Source organism: Paramisgurnus dabryanus, chromosome 4 (genome assembly GCF_030506205.2).
Source record: "Paramisgurnus dabryanus chromosome 4, PD_genome_1.1, whole genome shotgun sequence".
Classification (NCBI taxonomy): domain Eukaryota; kingdom Metazoa; phylum Chordata; class Actinopteri; order Cypriniformes; family Cobitidae; genus Paramisgurnus; species Paramisgurnus dabryanus.
This window is the reverse complement of record NC_133340.1, coordinates 15,837,956-15,865,610: the sequence shown is the minus strand read 5'-3', so window position 1 is coordinate 15,865,610 and position 27,655 is coordinate 15,837,956. Positions and strand designations below refer to the sequence as shown.

General features: G+C 38.8%; 1 protein-coding gene across 4 annotated transcripts in view; it reads left to right on the top strand.

Annotated features, from left to right (window-relative positions):
* rgs12b (regulator of G protein signaling 12b) overlaps positions 1-19,502 on the top strand; it is a 66,893-nt gene extending 47,391 nt beyond the window's left edge. For 3 of the 4 annotated variants that reach the window (XM_065265185.1, XM_073814264.1, XM_073814263.1), the window contains 14 exons: positions 439-460; positions 10,034-10,203; positions 10,832-10,924; positions 11,151-11,294; positions 12,198-12,377; positions 13,165-13,315; positions 13,409-13,503; positions 15,569-15,763; positions 15,869-15,942; positions 16,124-16,250; positions 16,704-16,800; positions 16,894-16,961; positions 17,529-17,625; positions 17,876-19,502. In XM_065265185.1, coding sequence (XP_065121257.1) covers positions 439-460; positions 10,034-10,203; positions 10,832-10,924; positions 11,151-11,294; positions 12,198-12,377; positions 13,165-13,315; positions 13,409-13,503; positions 15,569-15,763; positions 15,869-15,942; positions 16,124-16,250; positions 16,704-16,800; positions 16,894-16,961; positions 17,529-17,625; positions 17,876-18,459 — 2,097 coding nt within the window. In that variant the 3' untranslated portion in view covers positions 18,460-19,502. The remainder of the gene's footprint in view (positions 1-438; positions 461-10,033; positions 10,204-10,831; positions 10,925-11,150; positions 11,295-12,197; positions 12,378-13,164; positions 13,316-13,408; positions 13,504-15,568; positions 15,764-15,868; positions 15,943-16,123; positions 16,251-16,703; positions 16,801-16,893; positions 16,962-17,528; positions 17,626-17,875) is intronic. The other variant, XM_065265186.1, reaches the window with a different exon arrangement.
* The last annotated feature ends 8,153 nt before the right edge of the window (positions 19,503-27,655 follow it).

Below are 27,655 nucleotides of genomic sequence, written 5' to 3'. Positions count from 1 at the left end.
GACCCTGCAATCGACAATTCATCGCTGTTGCAATACGTCATTAAAATAAAAGTTGTGATGTTGATACAGTGGAAATCACCATTATTATCTCTTCACATTCTTGAATGACTCAATATTTCTAAAGTGAACAAAATGTTTCATTGAACCAAAAGGTGTCTACCTTTTTACTAAACCTAGAGGCATGCCGAGGCAAAAACACACCGGGCGGCCCTAATGTGTCACAGTGGGCGGAGTCTAGAATAGCAGGGTATTGTTGAAACGTACCTGATGCATCTCATTATCACTGAGTGTGAGTGTGAGAAAGGCTGTACCAGTAAAACAGGAAGAGCTGGTGTGTGTATCATGCCACCAGAGTACCCTGCTCCGTTGGAGACTTCAGTTTGTGATTGTGTTTGTGAAGATAGTCACTCATACATGTCTCTCTGTGTTCTCTTGCAGTCTGCGGCTGTCTCCGATGGTGGTGAGTAATCAATCAAAGTTTTAATATTACAACCTCAAATCGCATATGTATGTACTTCATTCATCTTTTCTGTTTCTGGCTTGAATCTAAGTTTGTGGTTTTATCTGTTTCACTTCATCTGAACTCTGATTCTGTTTAATACTCTCAGAGATGATCTTTAATTTTAGTTTTATGAAATGTTTTGTGGGTTTGCTAAGTTGCCTTCTGTGCTCTCGTATTTTTATCGGTTTTCAATGCTAATTTAGTTTATATCTGTAGATCTGAATCAAATAGGGTTTTGCCCAAATGAAGGAAAAGCAAACACTTTTTGGCTCTCTTTCAGTTTGCCCTGATAGGATTGGCTTCCCCATATCATACATTTCCCTAACTGACTCCTCTGTATCAAATAAGATGTTTGCAGCATAACTACTTGTTGCAAAAATGTGCATCATTTATAGCACATTTATTAAATTTTTATACAGCTTTTGTGTGATTTCATTTTTTAAATCAGTTTATATTCACTCTTTAAATTCAAAGTTCTTTATCAGGATGTATGGTTCCATAAAGAACCTTTAACATCCACAGAGCCTTTCTGTTGTACTAATGGTTCTTCATAGTGGAAAAGGCAATACAGTCTAGAAAAGCCTTTGACTTAAAGGTTCTTAGTGGAACCCGAAATGGTTCTTCTGTGGAGCAGCTGCGAATAATTTTGTTTGTGATATGTTTAGCATGAGCAGCTTTTCTTTAAAATCACCACATATGTACTTTATCATTTTAATATTATAAGGTGACCGAGCAAATTCTGAATTTTTTATTATGTGTCTGTTTAACATTCAGTCAAACTTCCTCTCTTTTTTGTACACAAAACAAGGGACATCACCTTTGTGTGTGATTCTTGTTACATTAAAGAGTTACTTTTTTGGCCCAAATCTCTGTATTTAAGAATCACCAGCAGTGCCCAAGCCCTAACTTACTGCCCTTTCCTCTCCCCCCTTAATACCCCAATTAGCATGTGCGAATGTGACAGGGTTTCTGCGAATGTTTGCTTAACGCTGCCAGCCAGAGCCATGGATCTATCATCCCATGCATAACAAAAGGCACAGAGCGCCAAATGTGTGCATGCTAAACTGTGAGGAACTAACCCGAGAGGTTACTTCTACAATCATGTGATCTCTTTTTCAATGTGTTTGGTCGTACGTGGGCACTGGGAATAGTTGTTTGTGGTCTTATCAAGATGCTTAACGTAAGGACTGTGTGGGAGGATCTAACCTGAGATCAGTATGTAGTTAGCCAAGACAATCTGGCTGGATCAGTGTTCAGATGCATTAGAAACGGCTCCAGGATCAATTATCAACATGCAGGATGTCTTCAATCTGTCGTTGAAAGCAGATTGAGACAATAGAGCGAGCCACTTATTAGTAAGCGTCATCTTTGTTGATATCTAAGTGCAACCTTTTATTTACTTTTTTTTTGTGCGAATTTTACAGTCTGGATCTTATTCTTGTGCTTAATAGTTTACAGTATTTTTATCTGTTTGTCCTACATCATACGCTGGTAACTCATTCTCGTGAATGCGCCTTTGCCATTACCGGAAGAGAGACTGTGTCCCAAACCTAAAGCTTTATTTATACTCGCGCTTTGGTCCGCAACGCGAGCCTCCACTGATGGCGCGTGCTTCTCAACAAATGGACGAGGCATTTATAGTTGATGCGTTCGCCGTTGCACTATTCTTTGAACCGCCAGGGGGCGACGCTAGCAATCGAGTGCAAAAAGAAACACAAAAAAAGAGGATAGAAAAAGTTTGCTTCTAACATAAGAACTTGATATATAAATATGAGAACATGAATAAAATAAAAATCTCTTTATTAAACATTATCATTTCATTAACATTTTTACTAAACCAACAATACGGATATCTTTAGGTTTGTATTTTATTCCACGTTCAGTGGTTTATTCAATACAAATATAAGCCAGAAACAGTCTGAGTCATACGTAAAAAATGTGTGCTTTAAACTGCAGATTCCATACTTTTCTTTAAGAGTGCCAGATAAATAGTATCTGCATTGTTTTGCATGTATTGCCTGCTCGAACAGAATCGCCTCGAGTTCGGTCATTTTCACCGTATACGGTTACAAAAATTGCCGTGCACACCTTCACGCGAAATAGGGTCTAGCGCACCCAACGCGCCCGTGCGGACAGGTCGAGTTTAAACAATACTTTAGACCAGTGCTTCTCAAACCGGGGGCTGGGGCCCCCAGGGAGGCCACGAGATGGTGCGAGGGGGGCCCCAGTTTTATCACATTTTATAAAATACTTTAATTTATCATGAATTGTGTGTAATAAAACCTAAAAAAATAAAGCTACTAACTAACAGCACTACTTTGTAGCATTTAATGTTTTTTTTTTAAATTAAAACGTTAAGTTTTAGAACTTTTTTTATCGTAGTTTTTCTTTGGGGGGGCCACGAATGAATGCACGTTACACAAGGGGGGCCGCACGCTAAAAAAGTTTGAGAACCACTGATTTAGACTGCTGACTTGTTGCCTAGCTGACTACGCAATGAGTTTGAAGGCATGAAGGCAGTTCAGAGAAACACATTTTGGATATTTTTATTACAAAATCGCATCAATTACCCTAATGCCTGGCTCACACCACAGGATAATCGGGCCGAATTTACCCCGATTTTCCCCTCCCGAGAATCCGAGGGAAAATCGGGCAACGGACCTTGATCGGCTCCGAAGTTCGGCCCAGATTATCCTGTAATGTGAGACGTTTAAAAATCTAAACTTACACCTTCCGATATGCTCTCAAGCAAATCGGGGCCGCCCCGATCTTATCAAACATGTTTGATATTTAGGATTTTAAATCCGCATAATTACGTCATACTTTCACAATAATCATTGAGAGACGGAGATGATTGACAGCTTTCGGGACCGCGAAACAAGCTGCTGTACGGGTAGACAGCGCAGCCGGACTCATTCCGCCACAACTGCAGCTCGTTGGGGCAGACAGACTATTTAAAATATAGAAATTGATTCCTTGCTTGATTCACGTTGTCATAAACATTAGGCTATCTAAAATATCCTAAAAACAACAGAACATGATGATGGTCAGTCACATCACGCACCTGCAGCTATTATGTGTATAGAGGAAATTTAATAAAATAAATAGGCATACACGAAATAAGTTGCACTTAAATAATTAGCTTATTAACAAAATGAATTTAAAATGATATGACGATTTTCAGTTCTTTTTTTGTGACGCGCTCCACAAACGCACAGAACCCGATGGGGCAGCCGGCAGAAAGCGCATCATGTTTTAAATATTACTTTACAGACGCACAAAGTTTTTATCTGTATGACCATGTAACCATAAAAGTAATTTAAGGTCATCATGCATGCATTGCTGTTCAGTGTTCACCGGCATGTAGGATATGTACTAACAAACATTATCACGCCATTAGTTGTTCGAAATATAAATGATCCGCTTGAGCCTCACCCAAGTGCAGCACTGATTGCTGAAATACCGCACACTTGAGAATCTAATGCGCCTCATATCGACACTTACAACGTTTCACATTAAATGACATATTTGTCCAAAACCATTGGTAATGTAAATACCGAATTAAACACTAGACCCTACACTGCAAGATAAAATAGAATAGAATAGAAACTTTACTGTCATTATAAAACTATAATAAAATTTGTTTATAAGCTCTCAAAGACCAGCAGCCTCAGAAGAATAAACAACAAAAATAGAATCCACATAGTATATAGCTACAAAACAATATCACCGCAGAGTAGTATATATACAGTGGAATTAAATAATGCAAACAACAGTGCAAAACAAGTTTAACCAAGCATCAGTCATTTAACGCTTAGCCTACAATAATATTCTTGTTAGGAACAGGAAAACAGAGCATTAATAGAAATAGCCTAGATCACTTATAATAACTCTTAAATGTGCAAAAAATAATGATATATAGGTTAGCCAATTATATTAAAAATATGTTTTTAAATAGATGTATTTAAATTTAAATAAATCTTGCATAAGGATTAGTCTTGAGTTGGTGCTATACAGTATGCATTCAAACACTGCCTGCATAACACGTCCTTAAAACATATCATGATTGTTGCCTCATAAACAAGAGCTGAGGAGGAGAAATCGCCTAGGTTTCAAAAAGAAAGCTGCTACTTTGTAAATATTTAAAAAGAAATCATAATAAATGTGTCATAATCTTCACTTTATATACTCTTCTCCTGAGGTGAAGTGAAGTGCTTGCTCTGGCAAGATAATCCTAATAATATCCTGTAGTGTGTGATGCACTAGGATTTTAAATTCCTGTAGTGTGAGCATGTTTAAGATTTTAGAGAAGAATATCTGACAAGATTCTCTTTATGTGTGTGCTGCAACCAGATTTCAAAATCTGCCAGGATTTTAAAAATCCTGTAGTGTGAGCCAGGCATAAGAAGAGCTTTATTAGTCCACTGGAGTCATGTGGAAGGATGCACCTTTTTGGGATTCAAAATCAGTAGCATCATTTACTACCATTATAAAGTTTGGAAGAGCCAGGACATTTTCTAATATAACTCTGTTGTGTTCGTCTGAAAGAGGACAGTCATATACATCTCAAATAGCTTGTGAGACAATCATGGGTTAATATTTATTTTTTGCTGAACTATCCCTTTAAATTGAAGTGGTTGAGCAATGTTCCAAGATTGGTGTTATTTGATAACAACACTAGATTTACGCATGTAGTACAATATATTGCTGTGTGTTTGTATTTGCAGCATCCCAGACAGAATTCTAGTCTGCATTTTTTACGTTATTTAATATGAACGCCTTATTTGTAGGACTGTAAGCAATATCGCACCCACGGTTGTGCTACTATCCTGAATGCCAGAGTGCCTTCAATTTGGCTGAAGTCTTGATGATGCTCAGCGAAACATAGTTGCAATCGTTATATTTTTTGATTTGTCTTCCAAAGTCTCCCATCTGTTTGCGTGTATATGTTTGTCCTCAGTTTGAGCTCTATCGCGCTATAGCATTAATATTGCAGGTTCCTGTTGCCTCTACCTTCTAAGTTTCCCTCCCCTCTCCTTTGTCAATTATTTATCTCCTGTCTGTTCAGAGCTTTGTGCGCAGGCCACTGTATCTGTTTACCTGTATACATGCGTGCGGTTTCCCCGCTGCGCCCGTGTTGTTTAGTTAGTTCCCCGTCTCTTGTACGCATTTAAAGTATGTACGGAGCTTCTGCGGCGTGTGTGAAGTTTATGGTGAGTTTGATGGCTCTTCGCCATCTGCTTCATGGCTGTGTGTAATGGTGCGGTGATGGATGTCAAAGCCTGGCGTCCAGTTGGCATGAAATACCTGGTGAAGTGGCATCACACAGGGTCGTATCAGCTCTACCCAGGTAAGAGGCTGTGGGGACGGTGACCCACCTTCTGCTGAGTCTCCGTTGGTTTAAGGCTTTTACAGAGAAGGTCAATCCACAGACAGCTGAATTCTGGTTTTCTCCAGGGTGCTTTTAATAGATTATATATAGCTGGGCTACAGTTGACAAGCTATGTGCAGAATAAGAATCCGTTGTTGAAGTGTTGCTATCCGCATGCTTGGGCTTTGCAATGAAGCTATGTTTTGAAGGTTTTTTGGGCTGTGTCCTAAGTATGTTTCTCAATTTCATTTTCTAGTGAAATCCCTTAGATTTTTAAGAAAGAGGCGAAATGACATAAATTAACATAATATAATGAAATTTTGTCTATTGTTTATCTATCTGGCTATCTATCCCTATGATCTATCTATCTGTCGTTCTGTCTGTCTGTCAGTCTATCTTTTTGTCTGTCTGTCTGTTTGTCTGTCTTTCTCTCGTTATATATCCATCTATTCCTATATCTATCTGTCTGTCTGTTCGTCCGTCTCTATATCCATCTATTCCTATATATATCTGTCTGTACGTCTGTCCATCTATCTGTCGATCTCTTTCTATATTCATCTATTCGTATATCCATCTGTCTGTCTGTCTGTCCATCTATCCATCTGTCTATCTGTCTGTTTGTCTGTCTGTCTGTCTGTCTATCTCTCTCTATATCCATCTATTCCTATATCTATCTGTCTGTCCATCCGTCCGTTCGTCCATTTGTCTGTCCGTCTATCTGTCTCTCTCTCTCTCTCTCTCTATATCCATCTATTCCTATATCCATCCATCTGTCTATCTGTCTGTCTATCTATCTGTTTGTCTGTCTGTCTGTCTGTCTATCTCTCTCTATATCCATCTATTCCTATATCTATCTATCTGTCTGTCCATCCGTCCGTTCTTCCATTTGTCTGGCCGTCTATCTGTCTATCTCTCTCTATATCCATCTATTCCTATATCCATCTATCTGTCTGTCTGTCTGTCTATCTTTCTCTATATCCATCTATTCCTATATCCATCTGCCTGTCTGTCTACCTTCTGTTTGTTTGTCTGTCTTTCTGTCTGTCTATCTCTCTCTATATCCATCTATTCCTATATCTATCTGTCTGTCTATCCGTCCATCTGTCCGTCCATCTATTTGTCTGTCTGTCTATCTCTCTCTATATCCATCTATTCCTATATCCATCTGCATGTCTGTCTGTCTGTCTGTCTGTCTGTCTGTCTATCTGTCTGTCTCTCTCTGGATCCATCTATTCCTATATCTATCTGTCCGTCTATCCTTCCATCTATCCGTCCGTCCATTTGTCTGTCTGTCTATCTCTCTCTCTATATCCATCTGTTCCTATATCCATCTGCCTGTATGTCTGTCTGTCTGTCTATCTATCGGTTTGTCTGTCTGTCTGTCTATCTCTCTCTCTATATCCATCTGTTCCTATATCCATCTGCCTGTCTGTCTGTCTGTCTGTCTATCTATCGGTTTGTCTGTCTGTCTATCTCTCTCTATATCCATCTATTCCTATATCCATCTATCTGTCTGTCTGTCTGTCTATCTATCTATCTATCTGTTTGTTTGTCTGTCTTTCTGTCTGTCTATCTCTCTTTATATCCATCTATTCCTATATCTATCTATCCTTCCATCTATCCGTCCGTCCATTTGTCTGTCTGTCTATCTCTCTATATCCATCTGTTCCTATATCCATCTGCCTGTCTGTCTGTCTGTCTGTCTGTCTGTCTATCTATCTATCTGTTTGTTTGTCTGTCTGTCTGTCTGTCTATCTTTTTCTATATCCATCTATTCCTATATCCATCTGCCTGTCTGTCTACCTTCTGTTTGTTTGTCTGTCTTTCTGTCTGTCTATCTCTCTTTATATCCATCTATTCCTATATCTATCTATCCTTCCATCTATCCATCCGTCCATTTGTCTGTCTGTCTATCTCTCTCTCTATATCCATCTGTTCCTATATCCATCTGCCTGTCTGTCTGTCTGTCTGTCTATCTATCGGTTTGTCTGTCTGTCTGTCTGTCTATCTCTCTCTATATCCATCTATTCCTATATCCATCTGCCTGTCTGTCTGTCTGTCTGTCTGTCTATCTATCGGTTTGTCTGTCTGTCTATCTCTCTCTATATATCCATCTGTTCCTATATCCATCTGCCTGTCTGTCTGTCTGACTGTCTTTCTATCTATCGGTTTGTCTGTCTGTCTATCTCTCTCTATATCCATCTATTCCTATATCCATCTGCATGTCTGTCTGTCTATCTGTTTGTTTGTCTGTCTGTCTATCTCTCTCTATATCCATCTATTCCTATATCTATCTATCCTTCCATCTATCCGTCCGTCCATTTGTCTGTCTGTCTATCTCTCTATATCCATCTGTTCCTATATCCATCTGCCTGTCTGTCTGTCTGTCTGTCTGTCTGTCTATCTATCTATCTGTTTGTTTGTCTGTCTGTCTGTCTGTCTATCTTTTTCTATATCCATCTATTCCTATATCCATCTGCCTGTCTGTCTACCTTCTGTTTGTTTGTCTGTCTTTCTGTCTGTCTATCTCTCTTTATATCCATCTATTCCTATATCTATCTATCCTTCCATCTATCCATCCGTCCATTTGTCTGTCTGTCTATCTCTCTCTCTATATCCATCTGTTCCTATATCCATCTGCCTGTCTGTCTGTCTGTCTGTCTATCTATCGGTTTGTCTGTCTGTCTGTCTGTCTATCTCTCTCTATATCCATCTATTCCTATATCCATCTGCCTGTCTGTCTGTCTGTCTGTCTGTCTATCTATCGGTTTGTCTGTCTGTCTATCTCTCTCTATATATCCATCTGTTCCTATATCCATCTGCCTGTCTGTCTGTCTGACTGTCTTTCTATCTATCGGTTTGTCTGTCTGTCTATCTCTCTCTATATCCATCTATTCCTATATCCATCTATCTGTCTGTCTGTCTATCTATCTATCTATCTGTTTGTCTGTCTGTCTGTCTGTCTGTCTATCTTTTTCTATATCCATCTGCCTGTCTGTCTACCTTCTGTTTGTTTGTCTGTCTTTCTGTCTGTCTATCTCTCTTTATATCCATCTATTCCTATATCTATCTGTCTGTCTATCTGTCCGTCCGTCCGTCTATTTGTCTGTCTGTCTATCTCTCTCTATATCCATCTATTCCTATATCCATCTGCATGTCTGTCTGTCTATCTGTTTGTTTGTCTGTCTGTCTATCTCTCTCTATATCCATCTATTCCTATATCTATCTATCCTTCCATCTATCCGTCCGTCCATTTGTCTGTCTGTCTATCTCTCTCTCTGTATATCCATCTGTTCCTATATCCATCTGCCTGCCTGTCTGTCTGTCTGTCTATCTATCGGTTTGTCTGTCTGTCTATCTATCTCTCTCTATATCCATCTATTCCTATATCCATCTATCTGTCTGTCTGTCTGTCTATCTATCTGTTTTTGTCTGTCTGTCTGTCAATCTGTCTGTCTGTCTGTCTGTTTCTCTCTATATTCAATTCAATTTCAATTTCAATTTAAAGAACTTTAAAATCTATCTATTCCTATATAGAGTAGTAAATGTAACGTATAAAATCCATCTATTCCTATATCTATCTGTCTGTCTGTCCATCCATTTGTCTGTCCGTCTATCTCTCTCTATATCCATCTATTCCTATATCCATCTGTCTGTCTGTCTGTCTATCTTTCTCTATATCCATCTATTCCTATATCCATCTATCTGTTTGTCTGTCTGTCTATCTCTCTGTTTGTCTGTCGTTCTGTCTATATCTCTCTATATCCATTTATTCCTATATCTATCTGTCTGTTTGTCTGTCTGTCCATTTGTCTGTCTGTCTATCTGTCTATCTCTCTCTACATCCATCTATTTCTATATCCATCTGTCTGTCTGTCTGTCTGTCTATCTTTCTCTATATCCTTAAATTCCTATATCCCTCTTTCTTTCTGTCTGTCTATCTATCTGTCTATCTATCCGTCTGTCCATCTGTCTATCTCTGTCTATATCCATCTATCTGTCTGTCTGTCTATATATCCATCTATCCCTATATCCATCTATCCATCATCTATCCATCCATTTTAAGGCAACTGAGTAGCTTACTTTTTTAAGTTGAACCACCATTTTTTACACTGTACCTACCTATCTAATAATGTTGTCATCTGATTGTTTGTGTGTAGAGCTGAACAGTGTGGACCTGAAAGGCTGTGGTAGTGATAATAGTCTGAACAGCAATGCCAGTCTACCCAGCGTACAGTGCCATAGACGCCACAGCGAACGCCGGGTTGCATCGTGGGCCGTCTGTTTCGAGCGCCTGCTGCAGGATCCTGTCGGTGTGCGATATTTCTCGGTATGTTGGATGAGACCAAATCATTCATTTACTCAACTCTGAGTCCACTTGATGTTACATAATTCACCATCAATATAAGCTTAGAAGTCAAGTCAAGCTCCCTATACTTTTAACTTTCAATTCAGAATACAGCGGCTAATTAACCGTACTAGCAAGGTTATTAACCGTACTATTAGAGTAGTAAATGTAACGTATATAAGAAGGTGCTAAGTTAAGCCAATGTCAGCAGACTTCCCAGGGGTTGGAAAAACCCTAGGGGAAAGTCCTAGGAGGGAAAAACCCAGACATGGCTAATTCTATAGAGGATAAATTATATAATAGGTACGAATTTATACAATTTTATGGGAATTTAAACATAATATAACTGAAAAGTAAAAAAAACTTATTTAATGAATTTAAGTAGTTGTGACAACTGTCTGAGCAATGAACCGTTCACAGAATTCCAGGTTTCAGAAAAACAACAAGAAGTGTTTGGAAGAATTTGTCTTTACAGCAAATATGTTTATTCAATCAGTATTTATTAAAGCAATTTAATGTAGTACTTTGGTGTATAACAAGTGTTAAAGACCAGGAATTAGACTGCTTATTGTTCTGTAGACTAAAAAATGTTGTTTTTTCCACCTCTCAGGAGTTTCTAAAAAAGGAGTTCAGCGAGGAGAACATTTTGTTTTGGCAAGCATGCGAATTTTTCAGCCATGTGCCTGAAACCGACAAGAAACAGGTATACAGTTCATACGCTGAATCATTTTGATTAGATTTAAAAGAGACACTTCATTTTGCATAATTTAGAGCAGAAATGTGGTCACAAAACATATTGCATATAATTTTTAAGCGCTGTTCTTTCTGTTCTTGTCCACGGCAGTCAGCGTAGAGTACCGAACACATCATTCATGTCGACAATATAAAATGAATTTTATTCACCATCTTTCATAAATTTTCTCCCCCAGCTTTCCCAGAGGGCCAGGGATATCTACAACAGCTTTCTGTCGAGTAAGGCCACCACACCCGTCAACATCGATAGTCAGGCTCAACTGGCTGATGACATCCTCAACGCTCCAAGGCCAGACATGTTTAAAGAGCAACAGCTACAGGTGAGGGAGTCCATTGCATAAATTAGGTTGAGATGCTGTCAACTAAAAGCCCGAGGGCAAAAAACTACAACTTCTAAATAAAAAGCATTACCACAGTATTAACAAAGCTTGCAAATTTTCCCGTGCACCAAAGTACAAAGGAATGTGTAGGCGTCAAGCCCATCCTAAAGATTTCGGAAAATCCAAATGCCTTGCCCTGTCTTGTTTTATTACATTGTCTGCCTTTCGCAGAACAATTCATGTCAAGTAATTCTACTCAGGCTCACTTATATGACAATATAAACAAAAAACTGGAGGTCCCAAATGGCTTGTTGTGACTGCCCAGCATTTGCTATTTTTAAAGATTGTTGTGTAACACCTCCCATGCATGGCCTTAAGGACTTACCATCATAAAGTTGTTGTTAAAGTTGTTTAGCACCGCACTTCACGTCATGGGATCGTAAACATAGCCACCCATACACTCCAGCAGCCACATGATAACCGTGAGGACAGCCTTTGTGTATGCGCCAATAGATGGAAAAGCACTAAGAATATTTTCTTCCAGGCAAAGATACAAATAGCAGCATTTAAAGGCTCCTGTCTGGCTGTCAAGCCCTTATCCAAGATCTCAGTAGTGTTAGCAAATTCTCCGAAATGTAAAAACGGTCACATTTCACAGCGTCAGAAGCTACAGTATATTACGAATTTGTGGTTCCCCACTTTGAGCCATCAAACATATTTCGGGCAAACAAACCTTCTCTTATATATTTTCTAAACTTTGTTACATATCATTTCCAATGATCTCCATTGTTAATATATATTTATGCTACAGTACAAGGTCAGCATAAACCAGCATGGAAATTCTGAACGCATGAGGGTTTCCTTGATTTTTCTCACTTATCCTCGTCTCTCCTTCCTCAACAGATCTTCAACCTGATGAAATTTGATAGTTACACTCGCTTCCTAAAGTCCTACCTGTATCAGGAATGTATGCTGGCGGAGGTGGAGGGTCGCCCTCTTCCGGATCCTTATCACGTCCCCAGCAGCCCAACGTCCAAACACAGCACGAGCTCTGACCGATCCAACCTCTCTACACCGAAAAAGGTAACAAGCGAGCACACTGTGGTGTTATCAAATACACTTCATTAGAAAGATTAGGATCTGTGGCTTCCTTTCAAACACATAATCCCAAAATCAAACAATCTTTGAAACACATCAACAGAAGACACCCCTTAGTCCAATTATCTCCCAGTGGAGGGTTTGTAAACACTACATAATAGCATTCATTATTATGGCAATACCTATGAAAATATATGAATCATTGATTCTTGACCTTAAACATGATTTAAATAAGTATTGATCTTTTAGAGTATGCATAATGTAATAAATATTAATTAATTACTTATTATAAATGTTGCAGATGGTAAATCTAAGTCTTTTGGCTGTCCTTCAAAGGTGTAATATGTGTGTAATGTTTCATTATATGGCAATGCATTCACACCACTAGTTACTGCAATACAATTACAGTGTTGTTATAGAGGTGTGAGCTTCAGGGCATTGTCAGCCCTCTGCATCTGTTTACATTATCAAGTGTTAGTACAGTTAGTGCAGAAGCTTTCAAAGAAAAGTAAAGACAGAAGACGAGACAATCAGATCAGTCAACATCCTACAGTGCCTGAAGTCTGATTTAATTCAACACAGAAAGTCACAGAAGACTGGCTATGTTTCTAATCTTATTCCTTAATCTGTATATCACTACAGGACATTTCATTCTCTAATGAAACAGTCTTTGCATTGACTCTAGATGCAGCCTGTTTGTAATTGAAGACATATCTCTTAGTAATCTCTGCTTTGTTTTTGAGAATGGAAAAATTATGTACTGTGTTTATAGGTGCAGGATGACAAGAAGGGCAAACCGGGCAAATTGCTGCATGAAGACAGCAAAGATGAACAGGGTGATAAAAAGAAAAGCATTTTCTTTTCCTGGTCCAGAAATAGAAGTTTTGGGAAAGGTGCTAAGAAGAGGGACCTCGGAGACTACAGTGAGTGGATGAGATGACTCCATTATTTATATATATATATATATTTCTGTTTTGTTTGAGGTTTTTACTTTGTCTCTTATTTTTCCATCATAGGCTATACAGGTAGTAACGGCCGAAGGGAATCACAAGGCTCTTTGTCGTCCGGTGCGAGTTTGGAACTCGCCACTTCTGGTTCTGGAAAAAACGAGGTGGGTTTACAGCGTCTGGCTTTGAATCGCTCAAGCTGATGTCACTTTGATTCTCGTACCTTCAGCTGTAGTTGGTTAAGGGATAACGTACAGCCAGCTGGTTGTTATCGTAGATAAATGCAGACAGGGTGATCAGGACTTTATTTGCTCTAACAACCGCCGATTGTAAGTTACCCCTTTTTACATGGCTACTTGCCACATGAGTAAATATATAAAATATTGATTTGATATTGACAAACATGCTTATGGTTTAATCATTTGTAAATAAATTAAATGCATATTTTATTTATTTTTATTTTTAAAGTACTAAACTGTCCCGATGACTCCCAGTGTCCAGATGTGGCTGTGTTAGTTAGTGTTATGCTACGTACACACCAAACACGGGTCATCACGTTACTCGCTCTAGATTAGTCGCGGGATTTGACTTCGTGTCATGCGATTTTTCCACTCGAGTTGAGTATTTTCAATTTGGGCGAAGATGCGTTTGAGGCGAATAGCGCGTGTCTGATCGCGTCTTTCCATTGACTTTGTATGTAAACTACTCGCCAAAATCGTTGAACTCACTTCTGGTGTAAACCCACAGTTAGTTTCAGATGGTTGTTATCTGGAAATATAGTCGGTTTTATCATCTTAAAGTTTGTGAAACTTAAAGTTTGTGAATCTGGGGGAAAATGTAAGGCCCTGGGAAGTTTTTGAAAATATACATACATAGATACAGGTCATTGAAAGGGCTTGAATCTATTTTATGCAAGAAGTTTTCTGGAAAAAAATCCATATTATTCCCTGTGTAGTGTAGGATAAAATCATAACAATTCTAGACTTTTCAAGCACACGTGCTAAAATGTTCGCTTTAAAATCTTCTGTATGCGAATGTTGATTCATACCAAAATGCTTTTTTGCATAGTTGTGTTTGACACATGAAAACGTCTGGGGTTACGTATGTAACTGTTGTTCCCTGAGAAGGGAACGAGACGCTGGGTCTCCCTTGCCATACTTCCTGCGTCCCTGTAACGCTGTCTTTGGCAATATTTCAAATAGCGATATACTTCCTGGCTCCCACGTCACCCTGTCTTTATCGTTAAGCCTCACCATTGGTTGATTTTGATATACACATTCAGACGCACTTACCTCTGGAGGCGTCCCCAAAGTGTCACCGCAGTGACGCAGTGCGAGTTCCCTCGAGCAGGAACTGTATCAGTGTATCTTAAAAGGTAACACGATGTAACCTTGCTCTCACTTGAAATGTGTCCCACGTTTAGTCATTGAATTTGAGGGTATTTGACCTGGAAAGTCCTTGAAAGGTCCTTGAATTTGAAGTTAAATAAGGTGCATTTATTACATAGCTCGTCTGATTGCTTAATTCTGATTGGCCAGATGCAACCTTTGCAGGTTTTTTATTCCCAGATAACAACCGCTCAAAACTAATAACACACGGTAACCCGGACGCGGCAAATCATTTTGAAAGGTACAGTTTAACATTACACAAAAATTGTATATAAATATGTCTTTAAATAACATTATATTTACAAATGATTAAACCAAATAGTGTGTTTGTAACATTTGACTGCCTTGTCAGTGTGTTTTGGAACGTCTGCTATCTTTAAAAATAAGCAAATTTAATATTTAATGTTCTTACCTTACTTATGAGGTAAATAAGTGGGATCATGTACAAGCAGCTGGTTGTTAAATAAGTCCCTTATTCCTGCGATAACAACAGGATGCCTATACATTATTTCTTACTCATTACACAGCTCTCTGAAATACATCATTCTGATTGGTCAGTCACAATCAGATAGTTTTGCGCAATGACCACCATATATTTAACCACCGTCCCTGAGAGATAATTCCTATACTGTGCTCAATGAGTCATTTCTCTGGTATCATTTTGCATAATGAAACAATTTCAATTCAGATTAGTGTCTCATTGGCTAATTTGATAAATATCCATGTAATAAGATGAAACCTTTTCTGAATGATTTAAGATACTGTAGGAATTTTCACATATTGTATTGAAAACATCTTTATTCTGAATTTTCTCTTTTCCTTTACCGGTCATTGCTCCCAGGGTGAGATGCAGCGTAATTCCGTGTTGTTGTCCGAGCGCTCAACGCGTCACTGTAATATTAACCTTCCAGACGGCTCTTGCTGCTCGGTGCCCATTCGACCCGGTGTCTCCATCAGAGAGCTACTGTTAGGATTATGCGAGAAGCTCAACATCAATCTGGCCGCTGTGGATCTCTTCTTAGTTGGTGGAGAAAAGGTAACATGCTATATATAGTCTATATATAACTCTATATAGTCTATATATAACTTTGTATGTGCCAGTAATCCTTAAGTTTGAATCGTGTTATGTCCTTGTGTAAAGCCTTTAGTATTGGATCAGGACTGCATGACCCTGTGCTCCAGAGACCTGCGGCTGGAGAGACGTACGCTATTCCGGTACACACCTCTTTTTTCTCTGTCTATCCATTTGTTTACTCATTTATCTTCTGGTTAGTTTATGTTCTGCGCAATATGAATAGGGACTGAAGTCTTGAACATACTACCTGTTGAAAAAAGAACATTCAACATGGCAATGAGTAAATAATGACACAAATATATCTTTATCTCTCTCTCATAGTTTGGATCTGGTGCCCATAAATCGTTCTGTGGGGCTGAAGGCAAAACCCACTAAGCCAGTCACAGAAGTGCTGAGGCCAGTGGTGGCCAAATACGGCTTGAACTTAGCAGAGCTGGTGGCCAGAATAGTGAGTCATTTGTTTATTGTTTTGTAAAAGTTTTAGATTTGTCCTTTCGTGAAATATGAGCCGTGCTTTGTTTCAGAAAAGGTTTTGTGCCATGTGCTTTCCAACCCACATCATTTATATTTATGTTCCTGACAGATGTTTTTAATCAAAGTGACTTAAAAAAAACCTTTTTATTTATTTGAGGGTTTTGTATAGTATTTATTAGCTAAAGTATCACCTAAATGTGATTGAGAACCAAGAACATGCTGACAATGTGTCTTTGAGGAATCGGGTTACAGCTGCGCATGAAAAATGTTTCCATCATCTTGCCCGTTTAGCTGGTTTCGTAGCATAAATCATAAATTGGAGGATCGATTTGAAAAGTGTTTATAGTGCAAGATGGATCAAACTGAACCACAAAATGTGATTTTAAATGTCATATGAGATGTTAAATTGGTGTTTTCGTATTGGCAGAGTGGAGAGAAAGAGCCTCTGGATCTTGGGCTTCCTATATCTAATCTGGATGGACTGAGAGTGGTTCTGGAAGCAGCCGACCAAATTCCTGGAAAAGGTAAGCTGCAAAAATGGGAAACTATAGACAGAATTGTCTACAATATGATTAAACATTATTAAAACGGTATGACCTCTTTCCTGCTTTAAACAGATAAACAAAAGCTGGTCTCATCTAAAAGTCACGGTCCACCTCTGTCTACACGAAGCCAGTCAGCCACAGTAAGACCTCGATCCAAGATCGTAAACTTCCCTCCCCTTTTCTGTCTGTCTTTGTATTCGTGGCCTATGAATGGGGGTTCTGTGCATGGCTAGTTCCCCTATTCTTACTTCTGGTCTGAAGGCTATGTGTATCTGTGCAGTTTCTGGGCCTGTGATGATCTAACCCACTTCCTTGAATTACAAAAAGCTGCCTCTTACCACTTTTCTTCAACACACCACACCACAAGGGGATAGCTATCTGCCAAGAGCTACTTGGTGCAAGGGTTTCTCCCTTGTTGAGGCTATTTCTTCGTTATAGTAGTTACTCTGTGTGATATGTTGAGCAAAATGATGGAAAGATGAGAAAAAGTGGAGCGTAGATGTAGTTGCATGCTGTGTTGGTGGTGGTTTTTGTGCAGTGAGTCAACTGGTTTGACCGTAGTATTAAGACCAGTAGCTTAAGTGATAGCGAATAGAGACCCATCCACTGCCCCCCGCGTAGTTATAGACATGCGCCCCAGAAGATAGCCTTGTAGAAGAGGCATCTACGCACCCTTAATGTGCCCCATTCTCATTGTCGCTACCCAGGGGGAGGACAAACCGGCAGGAAAGGCTTCGTCTGTGAAAACCAGGGCCCAGGTGGAAAAACGAAAACAGAAAAAGCTTAATATAGATGAAGCTGAAGGTAAAAACCTATTCCCCTTTCACTTTCTTGAATAATCTCTCGTTCTTTACCCTCGTAAAGTGCTTAAGTTGTTCTCAGCTTCAACTTCTTTAGCAACACTTGCCGATCTGGCTAACGCTAACACAAGCAAATGGCAGTTCTTGCACGAAAGCTTTTAATCTCATGCTTGCTATAACGTGTCAGACGTGTGTTGTTCTTCGCTTTTCGACAAACAAGCTGTTTGAAATAATTGTGTTTATTGTCCAACCAGAGTTCTTCGAGCTCATATCCAAAGCACAGAGCAACAGAGCTGACGACCAGCGGGGTTTGCTGAACAAATCGGACCTTGTCCTTCCTGAATTCCTGCGCCTTGACACGGAAGCAGACATCAGCAACGACAACCTCAACTCAACCCCCATCTCTTACAAGACTCGGCCCAGATCCAAGGAGAACGGCTCCGCCCTAAGTGCCAGCCACCAATCGCAGAGCTTGGATTCAGCAGTGGACACGAAAGCGCCTAGACGAGCCCTAATGCCTCCTAATAGAGCCCCCGGAAACACTGCCACTCGAAATCAACCGCCGTTTAGTTCATCGCTCTCCCCGATCCCTCACGTGCAAAAAGGGGGCTCGTCCGGGATAACAGACTGGAGGAGCGAAGGGGGGGGCCAGGTGCTGGAGGAAGAAGAGAGCAGCGCGGACCTGACATTTGTTGCCGAAGGCGACATCACAAGCCCTAACAGCTCGCTCCTTCCTCAGTCCCCTATGCCCCTCCCTCCTTCCCCAGACCGACTGCACCTCACGGGGGAGGGCTCTTACCAGGACGGCTGGGCTCGATCAGGTACCTCTCCTGTGTGACAAACTACGCTAGCATGTGTTATCCTCATCCAAGGATTTCTCTGTGTGATTTCTGAGTGCTGTGGATTTGCTGTGCCCCCTCTCAAAACGTCCACCTTTCCATGTACATTCAATACCCTTTAAGCACTTTAATGAACTTTGGAAAAAGACTTTGCATTTTACTTCCCTGAAAGTATTTTTAAATAGTATTTGACAATCATTAACTTCCACTTCCACTGTTTATCCTGACACAAACAAAGGATTTATTATAGCCAGTCTGACTGATTTGAGGTCAGTAGTGAAACGAAGCAAACTTACTCTTCTGCATATCTCTGGCTGATCACACGACAGCGCGAACAGACTGCCAAAACCAAGACTAACTGAACTAAACATGTGATAACTTTGCTTCGACACTAAATATAAATGATATACCAGACGGAGTGTTTGATATGGCAAACACCCTCGCTTAGGCATGAAGATATTTATCTGTTAAAATGTTTAATGATATGAACACACACACACACAAATAAAAGATAAACAAGCACAATCAGGTTTAGTATGACCAGGGGTCTTGTCGTACCTCTGGTGGTGACCAGTAGTGTGCCTTCCATGAACCTCTCTCCAGTAGATATTTCTAAGTATTGACAAAGAGTCGTAACTCGTAAATAACTTCTTATGACCTCAATGTTAAATTCAGACCTCAGAACTTGTTTTCTTTTTCTATTGTATAAATGCAATTCAACAATGTATAGCTTCGCAGATTACAAGCTATAGTATCATTACGTTATCGTGTAATATAATCCTCAGAAAGGATTAATTTAAGCTTCAGTATATCTTCAGTACTAAATGTGTATATAGTTTGTTTTACAGTTGTGTGGTTTATTGCTGTTCAGTTGCGAGCATTGTTGAATTGCCTTTCATTCTGTTTCTTCTGATATCATATTCAGTTTTCTGTAGCAGTCTTGGGTAGACGACCAATATGTCTGCTCAGATTGATATTTCTGCAAACTTGTAAATAGAGATTAATAAATGTTAGAGGTGAGACCTCTCACCCCCTCCTCTTATTGCCTTGTATCTCTTTCCTAAGTCTGTTTTCAATTCTTACCACGCTTAAAGGAACAGTATGTAGGATTGTGGCCAAAACTGGTACTGCAATCACACAACTTGTGGCTAAAACTGGTACTGCACACTGGTGGCCAACACACTAAATGACAACATAAACATCAGTTGAGGGCTGCAACTCCACTTTTTAAATGACAATATCCTGGCCGGACCACTGTTGTCGGTGATATAAGTATTTGAAATGAAAATGATTTCTTAATGTCTAGTGACATATCAGGGCCATTTTATGATTAATTGATATAAATTTCTTACATACTGTTCCTTTAAGGCTCGATATATACTCTTTAAAAGTATGCGAATGCAGATTTTCTAGTTACACAATCTATTTTTCACACTATTTAGTTATGAAGGCATTGTTTACCTTACTACTGTTATGAGCAACTGTATGATACGAATCTTGCTGAGCATGTGAGATCTTATATATATGTTTATATCTAATGGTTGTGGTAACCATTTAGGTTTGTTAGCGTAACAGTAAAGCATGACCCACATTACCAAGCATTCATATCTGCAAGTCAGCATTTCCATACTTACAAACAATTTGTTTCTGGGCTTCACACATAACATGCTCACTTGGGGAACACAATTTACTTTTACACGATTGATCATTAGAAATTTCTGGAATTTTTTGTCTTTTCTTGAAAAATAAAAAAACACATGGAGAAGTTGATAGTGAGCGGAAATGACCAAAGATAATGGATATACAGTAACAAGAATGAGCACTCTTGTTACCATGAATAGCAAACAATGCAATACCTCAATATGGCCGCTCTGGTGACAATAATGTCACCTATGAGGCGCTTGCAAACCTGTGCCCATGCACACAAAGGTGAAAAAGAAGTAGTGTACTTAAAGTGCCCTATTTTCACGCACTCATTTTGTACAAAAAAATGATCTTTTAGTACTTTTTAGAATAATCTTAAGAACATCTATGTCTACATGTCTGTGCTATTTTGCGACACCATGAATATGAATTAAAATGTGCTTAATATGTATTTAGGTACATTTTTATATTTATAGGGCTCCTATATATGCACCCGCATTCAGGAGCCCTATGATTCGCCTTACTAATGCATTGGCATTCAGGAGCCCTATGATGGCAAAAGTAAACAGAAAGATCAGTTCATGAGATTTAGCGAGTACTAGTCGTTTAAAGCGATGATCGACAGATCCAAAATTTGCACCACAATTGTCACTGGCGCTGTACCCTTTTACAATGTACAGCTTTGGGCCTAAGAAGTTCATATTATTATACAAATGCATGCAAAGGTACCAAATGCATGCATATCATAGATATTAGGACATTTCTAAAGGCTACATCCCCAGTGACAGCTGGGGTACATATTATGACATTTTTTTTTCCAAAAAAAGTGTACCTATTGAATAATCAGCTTGAGCCCTTTGAATCTTTATGGAAAGATGACCTATGTCAAACCAAGTGTGTTTAGTAATGGTTGACTGCACCGTCGGAAGGTACAAAACTGTTCTTTTCTGTCACAGGGATGGTACCCTCAAATGTTCATATTTGTGCCGTTACGAGTATGCAACAACACTTTGAAATGCTGTACCTTTTTTGGTAAAATATTATACCCTAAGTACCTATTGTGTACCTTAAGGAACAATTTTGTACTAGTTCAATTTTAGGGATACAAAAACCCAGCGACAGAAAATGTACAGTTTTGTACAGTACCTTTTTTCTGACAGTGTGTAAGCAGTACCATCTCCACAAAAGTTCAAGCACTGGACATGGACGTAAAGCATGAGCGCCAAAGTCGATCACGTGATTAAATGGTCTGCTGTCTGAAGCGTTCTCTAATAACTCTTTCACATTCCCCTCACCCCACTGCCTGTTTTGTGTTGTTTAGGGAGGCAGTTCTCAGTGCATTAGCTATGCACAGAAGCCTAGTTAATGTGAATGCCTGGTTAGGCAGGCTTTGTGCTGTTTGGATGCCGGTATCGAGCTCAGACAAAACCAGCCTCTGTTTTCCTTCAGTGCTTGCACTCTCATCCTCCACCAGAGGAAGTGTCCTAATTCTGTATTGTCTCCTTTGGTACCCATTCAGCATGCAAAGAAAGGGAGACCCTCCATAGACAGAAATCATCATGCTTTGTCGTGTTTTAACCGTTAAGCCAAATTCCCGCATAATTCCTACATATTTCTTCACATGACCATCTAATTTTGTTCCTATTATAGTTTGCATAGTATTAGTTTAGTGGTATTACTATAAGAATTGTTAAAGTAATGAAGGCATTCGAGCTGAGTTTGTGAGGCAAACTTTCAACTCGGTACTTGAATAGTGTTGTAATGCCCTGACAGACACGATTAGAGACACGTTCTGAGTGACGGGCTCTTTAATGCTACCTATTATGTTTCTGTGGGCAGATCTGTTAATAGGAATTGTGTAAGGATATTTTCTTAGACTATGATGACTCATGTTTGGCCAGACAGCATGAATATAAATTGATCCGTATAGAGCAATAAAATAGACGGGATGTTCAGAATATAAAGACCATATAGGGTTTAAAGCTGTTTATGACCAAGACATTAGTGTTTTGAAAGGGTCCTAATAGAGTGCCGCAGGGGATGACGTATTTTTGTAGGCCAACCCCGGAAGTTATCGAGACTGGTTCGCTTAAATGTATGGATTATCGCAAAAAAAAAAAAAAAAAAAAAAGCTTGTGTGTTTAACAAATACACACTTTTTAAACAAGTGTTGGCAGCCGATATGCTCAAGGATGTTGTAATAAAATGTTTTCAAATGAGGTAATGAGGATTTAGTCAAGTTATTTCCCAAATGGAAGAGATTTAAAACAATTTCGTAAAGTTTTGACGCGCTAATTGGACTTATCGAAACAAAGCCCAGACAGCTCATCCCTGCACGGTTTAGAAATCGCAAAGCGCCTTTTTTCCCGGCCAAAAAATCCCATCTGGATGCTGAGCTTCACGTAAACACAAACTCCTGCGGCATGTGAAGGACCCAGTAAATCTGCAGGTCACGTTAAAGTGTTCGTGGTGAGACTTTTGCACCCAGCGAGTTCTGAACATCTGTCAAAACTTAATAACAGGAAGAGTATGTTTTCATTCCCACGAACGGTCAAAAAGCAGGAACCTTCAAAGTCACTGCTGACGTTGTTTTGTAAAGGACAGTTTGCTTTTAAACTTACGATGAGCAATTACCTATCAGTGTTTGGTAAGTAAGAAAGATACATCTCACAAACTAGACTAAATTGCAGTCTAGACGAAATATAATGGACATTTATTTAGCACTCGCAGAGGGCAACGTCAGTTTAAGAGCATCCTTAAAAGAGATGCTGCTCCATCTAGTGGTCATAGCAGATACATGATTATTATATTACTGCTTTTAAATTAACAATTTTAGCAATTAATAAAGTATTATAGGTTTAAAATTAAGCATCTTAAAGTGCAGATAGTTTAGTAAACATATACTTTTCCTGAGAAATATAAATAGTCTGTAATTTGTACGTAAGAGAGTCATTATTCCCCTCTGGATGATAAAACAGAAGTCTTTATTTTTAGAGGAGTATTTTAGGTAGTGCCACGAGGGGGCAGTGTGTCTATAAATCTAATCACTTAACAACACAAAGAGGCTGATATTCAATATTTCATGATGTGCACAAGCATGCACAGTTTTTCCATCAGCTTTACTTTTGAGCATAAACACAAAACGAACTGTCAATGTGTATGGACAACAATCCTAGCCTTTATGAAGGTCACAATCAATTTTTAGGATCATAAAGCTGGATTAAAACAAATGCGAAAAAATATGAGTGGGTGGGTGCTAGTGAGTTTGCAAGGAGCCTTCGTAGTGGGCATCAAGTAATTGTCATCTCATCACGTGCTTTACCTTTCTCAAATCAGTCTCAATTGCTCTTTTTACACACGTCGCTAAGCAACCTGTTCAGCATGCCTTATGTGTGCCTGTGTGTATCAGAGCAGAAGCCAAGAGCCTTAACACAGACTAAGACCAGTCTGAATATTTCTTAAACCTCTTTTAGTTTTTCAAAATCCATCTGTAAGATGCGGAAAATCAAAACAAGGTCAGCGAAAGCAAACTGGCTGCATGGTTCCATAAAATACCTTTAAAGGAAAACACCACCGTTTTTCAATTTTTAATATGTTCTTACCTCAACTTAGATGAATGAATACATACCAGTCTTTTTTCAATGTGTGCACTTAATCTTTGTATATAGTGTTGTGAATGTGTTAGAATTTAGCCTAGCCCCATTCATTCCTTAGGATCCAAACAGGGATGAATTTAGAAGCCACCAACCACTTCCATGTTTTCCCTATTTTAAAGACTGTTACATGAGTAGTTGCACAGGAAAGTATGGTGGCACAAAATAAAACTTTGACCCAGGTACGCAGTAACATCATCTCTCCTGACTACTTCCCTTCTCGCTCAAACTTCTGTCAATATTACTGTGCCTAATGGTTAAAGTGCTGCAGCCTAAGTGCTCTTCCGCCGTACAATATAGTTCTCATTTTTATTTGCTTAAAAAATTGCCACGTTTTATTTTGTGCCACCATACTTACTCGTGTAACAGGGAAACATGAAAGTGTTTGGTGGCTTCTAAATTCATCCCTGTTTGGATCCTAAGGAATGAATGGGGCTAGGCTAAATGCTAACACATTCACAATGCACTGTACAAAGATTAAGTTCACGCATTAAAAAAAGATAGGTATGTATTAATTCGTCTAAGTTGAGGTAAGAACATAGTAAAATTTTGAACAACGGTGGTGTTTCCCTTTAAGATCCGAATAACATTTTTGTTTCACAAAAGCTTCTTTGTAGTGAATAAAAACTATCAAAAGGTAATGGTGCATTTAAAAAAATATGATTAAATGGTTCATTGGGGAACCAAAAATGGTTCTGTAAAGACCTTAATTTTAATAGGCCAGGCCTGATATTTGTGCACATATGAAAATCCACTTATCACATCTAGCTCATACAAAACCTATTTGCATAATGTATAATTCATTACAGAAACACTTAAGCATAAAATGCAGTACAATTAAACCTTTTGCATTCTCGTGGCACTTTGAGCACTGCACTTATAGCCTGCCGGTGCTTTAAGGGGTTGATGTATTCTGTGAGACTTGAATCGTCATTTTACTTTCTGCTGTAGCTGGATTATTCATTTCATTTTAGCAGGAGTAAAGACAGTTATGATTCATTCCTAATTTTGCGAAACAGGAACGTCGACAATATGACCGCTACCCGTATTAATCAAGTGCAGCACTTACTTAAGTGTCGGCCATGCTTATCTTGAGCATAAAGATGGATGACACCGGAATAAGTCGATTCACTTTCCCAAAATGATGTCTGATAATATAAATCTGTGTGAAAATGAACAATTTATGGAGACTGAACCATCTGGAGGCAATATTTGTACTTGCGATAAGTCTGAATGCAGTTTTTATTCAAACCTGAAATAAACAATGGGTTTGGGTTTAGAAAATATGTTAGGTCACATATCAAATTTAAACGTTGACCATCTGAACTATTTTGGAAAAAGATCAGATTTTCTTGTTTTTTGAAGAAAAAAAAGGTAAAGAAGAATATAACAAATCATGCAGTAATGTTGATCATTGGGTTAAACACAACGTTGGAGCTCATGCAAGGTTAAGTGCGAGAATAAAGGTACAAGAAGGTACAAAAGTTGTCACTGGGGCGGTACATTTTCAAAAAGTATACTTTTGTACCTAAAAGGTGCATATTGGCACCTCTAAATAGTACACATTGGTACCTTAAAGACCACCAATTGTTCGATTCAATATTTTACATTTCCTTTGGTGTGTAAGTGTGTATTAGTACATGTTAATGATATGCAAAAGGTACAAACCCCAAAGTAAACATGCAAGTTATCGTCTCCAACGTAAATCTCTTTTCTTAGGCTACAACAAACACACGGATTGTAGGCAACAGTTTACTTCCTGGGATTGGTGATGTAGTTAAGACCGACATTATCATAATTCCTCCCACTTCGGACTCAGTCTGTTAGTTAACTCCTGTTAGCATAGACCAATTTAGAGTAGACGTCACAGTTACGTCACTGCAAGCTGCGCGCACAATGCGGTTGCAGAAAAACAGTGGAAATGGATTAGACACGAGTGAAAAGAGCAAGATAACTCACTGGAAAATGTCCGGTTGTGCTGTTAAGTGTCAGAATAAGAATGCCAAAAAAGATGGCTTTCATTTTTATAGAACACCATCGTCAAAGACATCATTTGAAGATAAACGTAGGTGTTTATGATTACAATAAGCCCTTAAACGGACAGAATGGAGCGAGGGAGTCATCTGGAAATCTTTTAATAATTAGAATAGAAAATAAGTAGAGAAGATGTCCGGTGTTCTGTCGAAGTCTGTTCCCTCCATGTGTTTCTTATAGCGTTTTTATCACGTTACAATTATAATTTATTAAGGAAGAAATAATAGAAAACAGGAAAATTATGAAATATTTAATAAACGCTATTATATATAATACATGATAGTATTGCTTTTATATGTACTTTAGCGATTCAGACTGTAAAAATATTTGATTTAGCAAAAAAGAACAATACATATACATTACATACATGCATATCAGTAGCCAAGCCATTTAAACTTTTTATCTATCTAAAAAAATAAACGTAATGTGATTAAAACGCTATAAGAAACATTGCACTAAAGGGAAACATAAAGGAATCAGACTTCGACAGAACACCGGATCCATAAAAATCACGGTTTAATGCTAAAACACTTCACAACCCTACTGCGGAGCAGTCACTTTCTGCAACCAGTTTGGCTCCGCCCACAAAAAACGTCATATCTGTTTGCAAACACGAAATTGGTCTATTGCATTGTGACCGAATCTTTCATACATGGTAAGGAGCATTACATAACCGGCTGTTGTCAGAGGTATTCAGGCCAATCACAAAGTACAGATTAGCTGGCCAATCAGGGACACAACACTTTATAAATTGATACGTTTTGTACATGAATCGGTGCGTTTCAGGAAGACAGGGAAATCTGGAGCTACAAAAATGAACGCTATGTGGAAAATAATGTGTTTTTGAACCATAAACCACGCAAACACATTGTATTATACCAAATACACCAAATAAAATTGTTTTTATCAATGAAATAAGTGCATTTTAAAGGTACAAACTGGTAACTCAAAGGTATATATCTGTACCACAATGGTACATACATATTAGGACCTTTTTAAAAGGTACCACTTCGGTGACTACTTTTGTACCATTTTTTCGGAGAGGTGCCGTGATTAAACCAAAATAAATAAACATCAAATATGCTCAAAATAACCCAACATTGGATCAAAAAGAGAAAAAAACATCCTGCTGGGTTGTTTTAACCCATTGTTGGGTCAAATATAAACATTTTCTGGTCAGTTTTGTCCCTTTTTGACCCTACACTGCATTGAAAATAACCCAACACAAATAAATATATATTTTTTTTAAATAAGAAATAAACTTTCAGTCCTTTTGTTCTTTTAGAAATATTTCAGAGTTTTGTATATAATTCTGCTATGCTTGATTTTGTGAGGAACACTGAAAGCTTTTGAATGCCTATTGGCATTTACTTCATCGATTTGAACTTCACAAATGTATTCACAAATCAAAATCTCCTTTGTAGTGCCAAACATGTGCATTTCTTTTCATATAGCTAATAAAACAATGCTCTTTCAACTAACAGTGTGCATTTTTGCCCCCTTTGTCCCCTTTATGACTGCCATTCCCTAGTGAAAAACGAAAGACGTCAAAGACAGAGGACCAGTGTTTCCAAAAGTTCCCACAGGAGGGCACCCTCCGCCCCACCTCCTGCCAGGGTCAGAGGAGGCAAGCGGTCCCCTCACCCCGTGCGAGGTGCTCTTGACGTGGATGGGATCCAGTGTGACGACACCAGAAGTCGGCATGGAGAGAACAGAGGTTCGGGGAGGGTGGCCGGGAGTCAGAGAAACTGCAAAGGAAGAATGAGAACAGGAGTTTGCCAGACCTCAGACCAAGCTGACCTGCCACCCGTGAAAAAAACTATTGATCCAGGAGAGAGAAGAACAAATAAACTTTCCGTTAAAA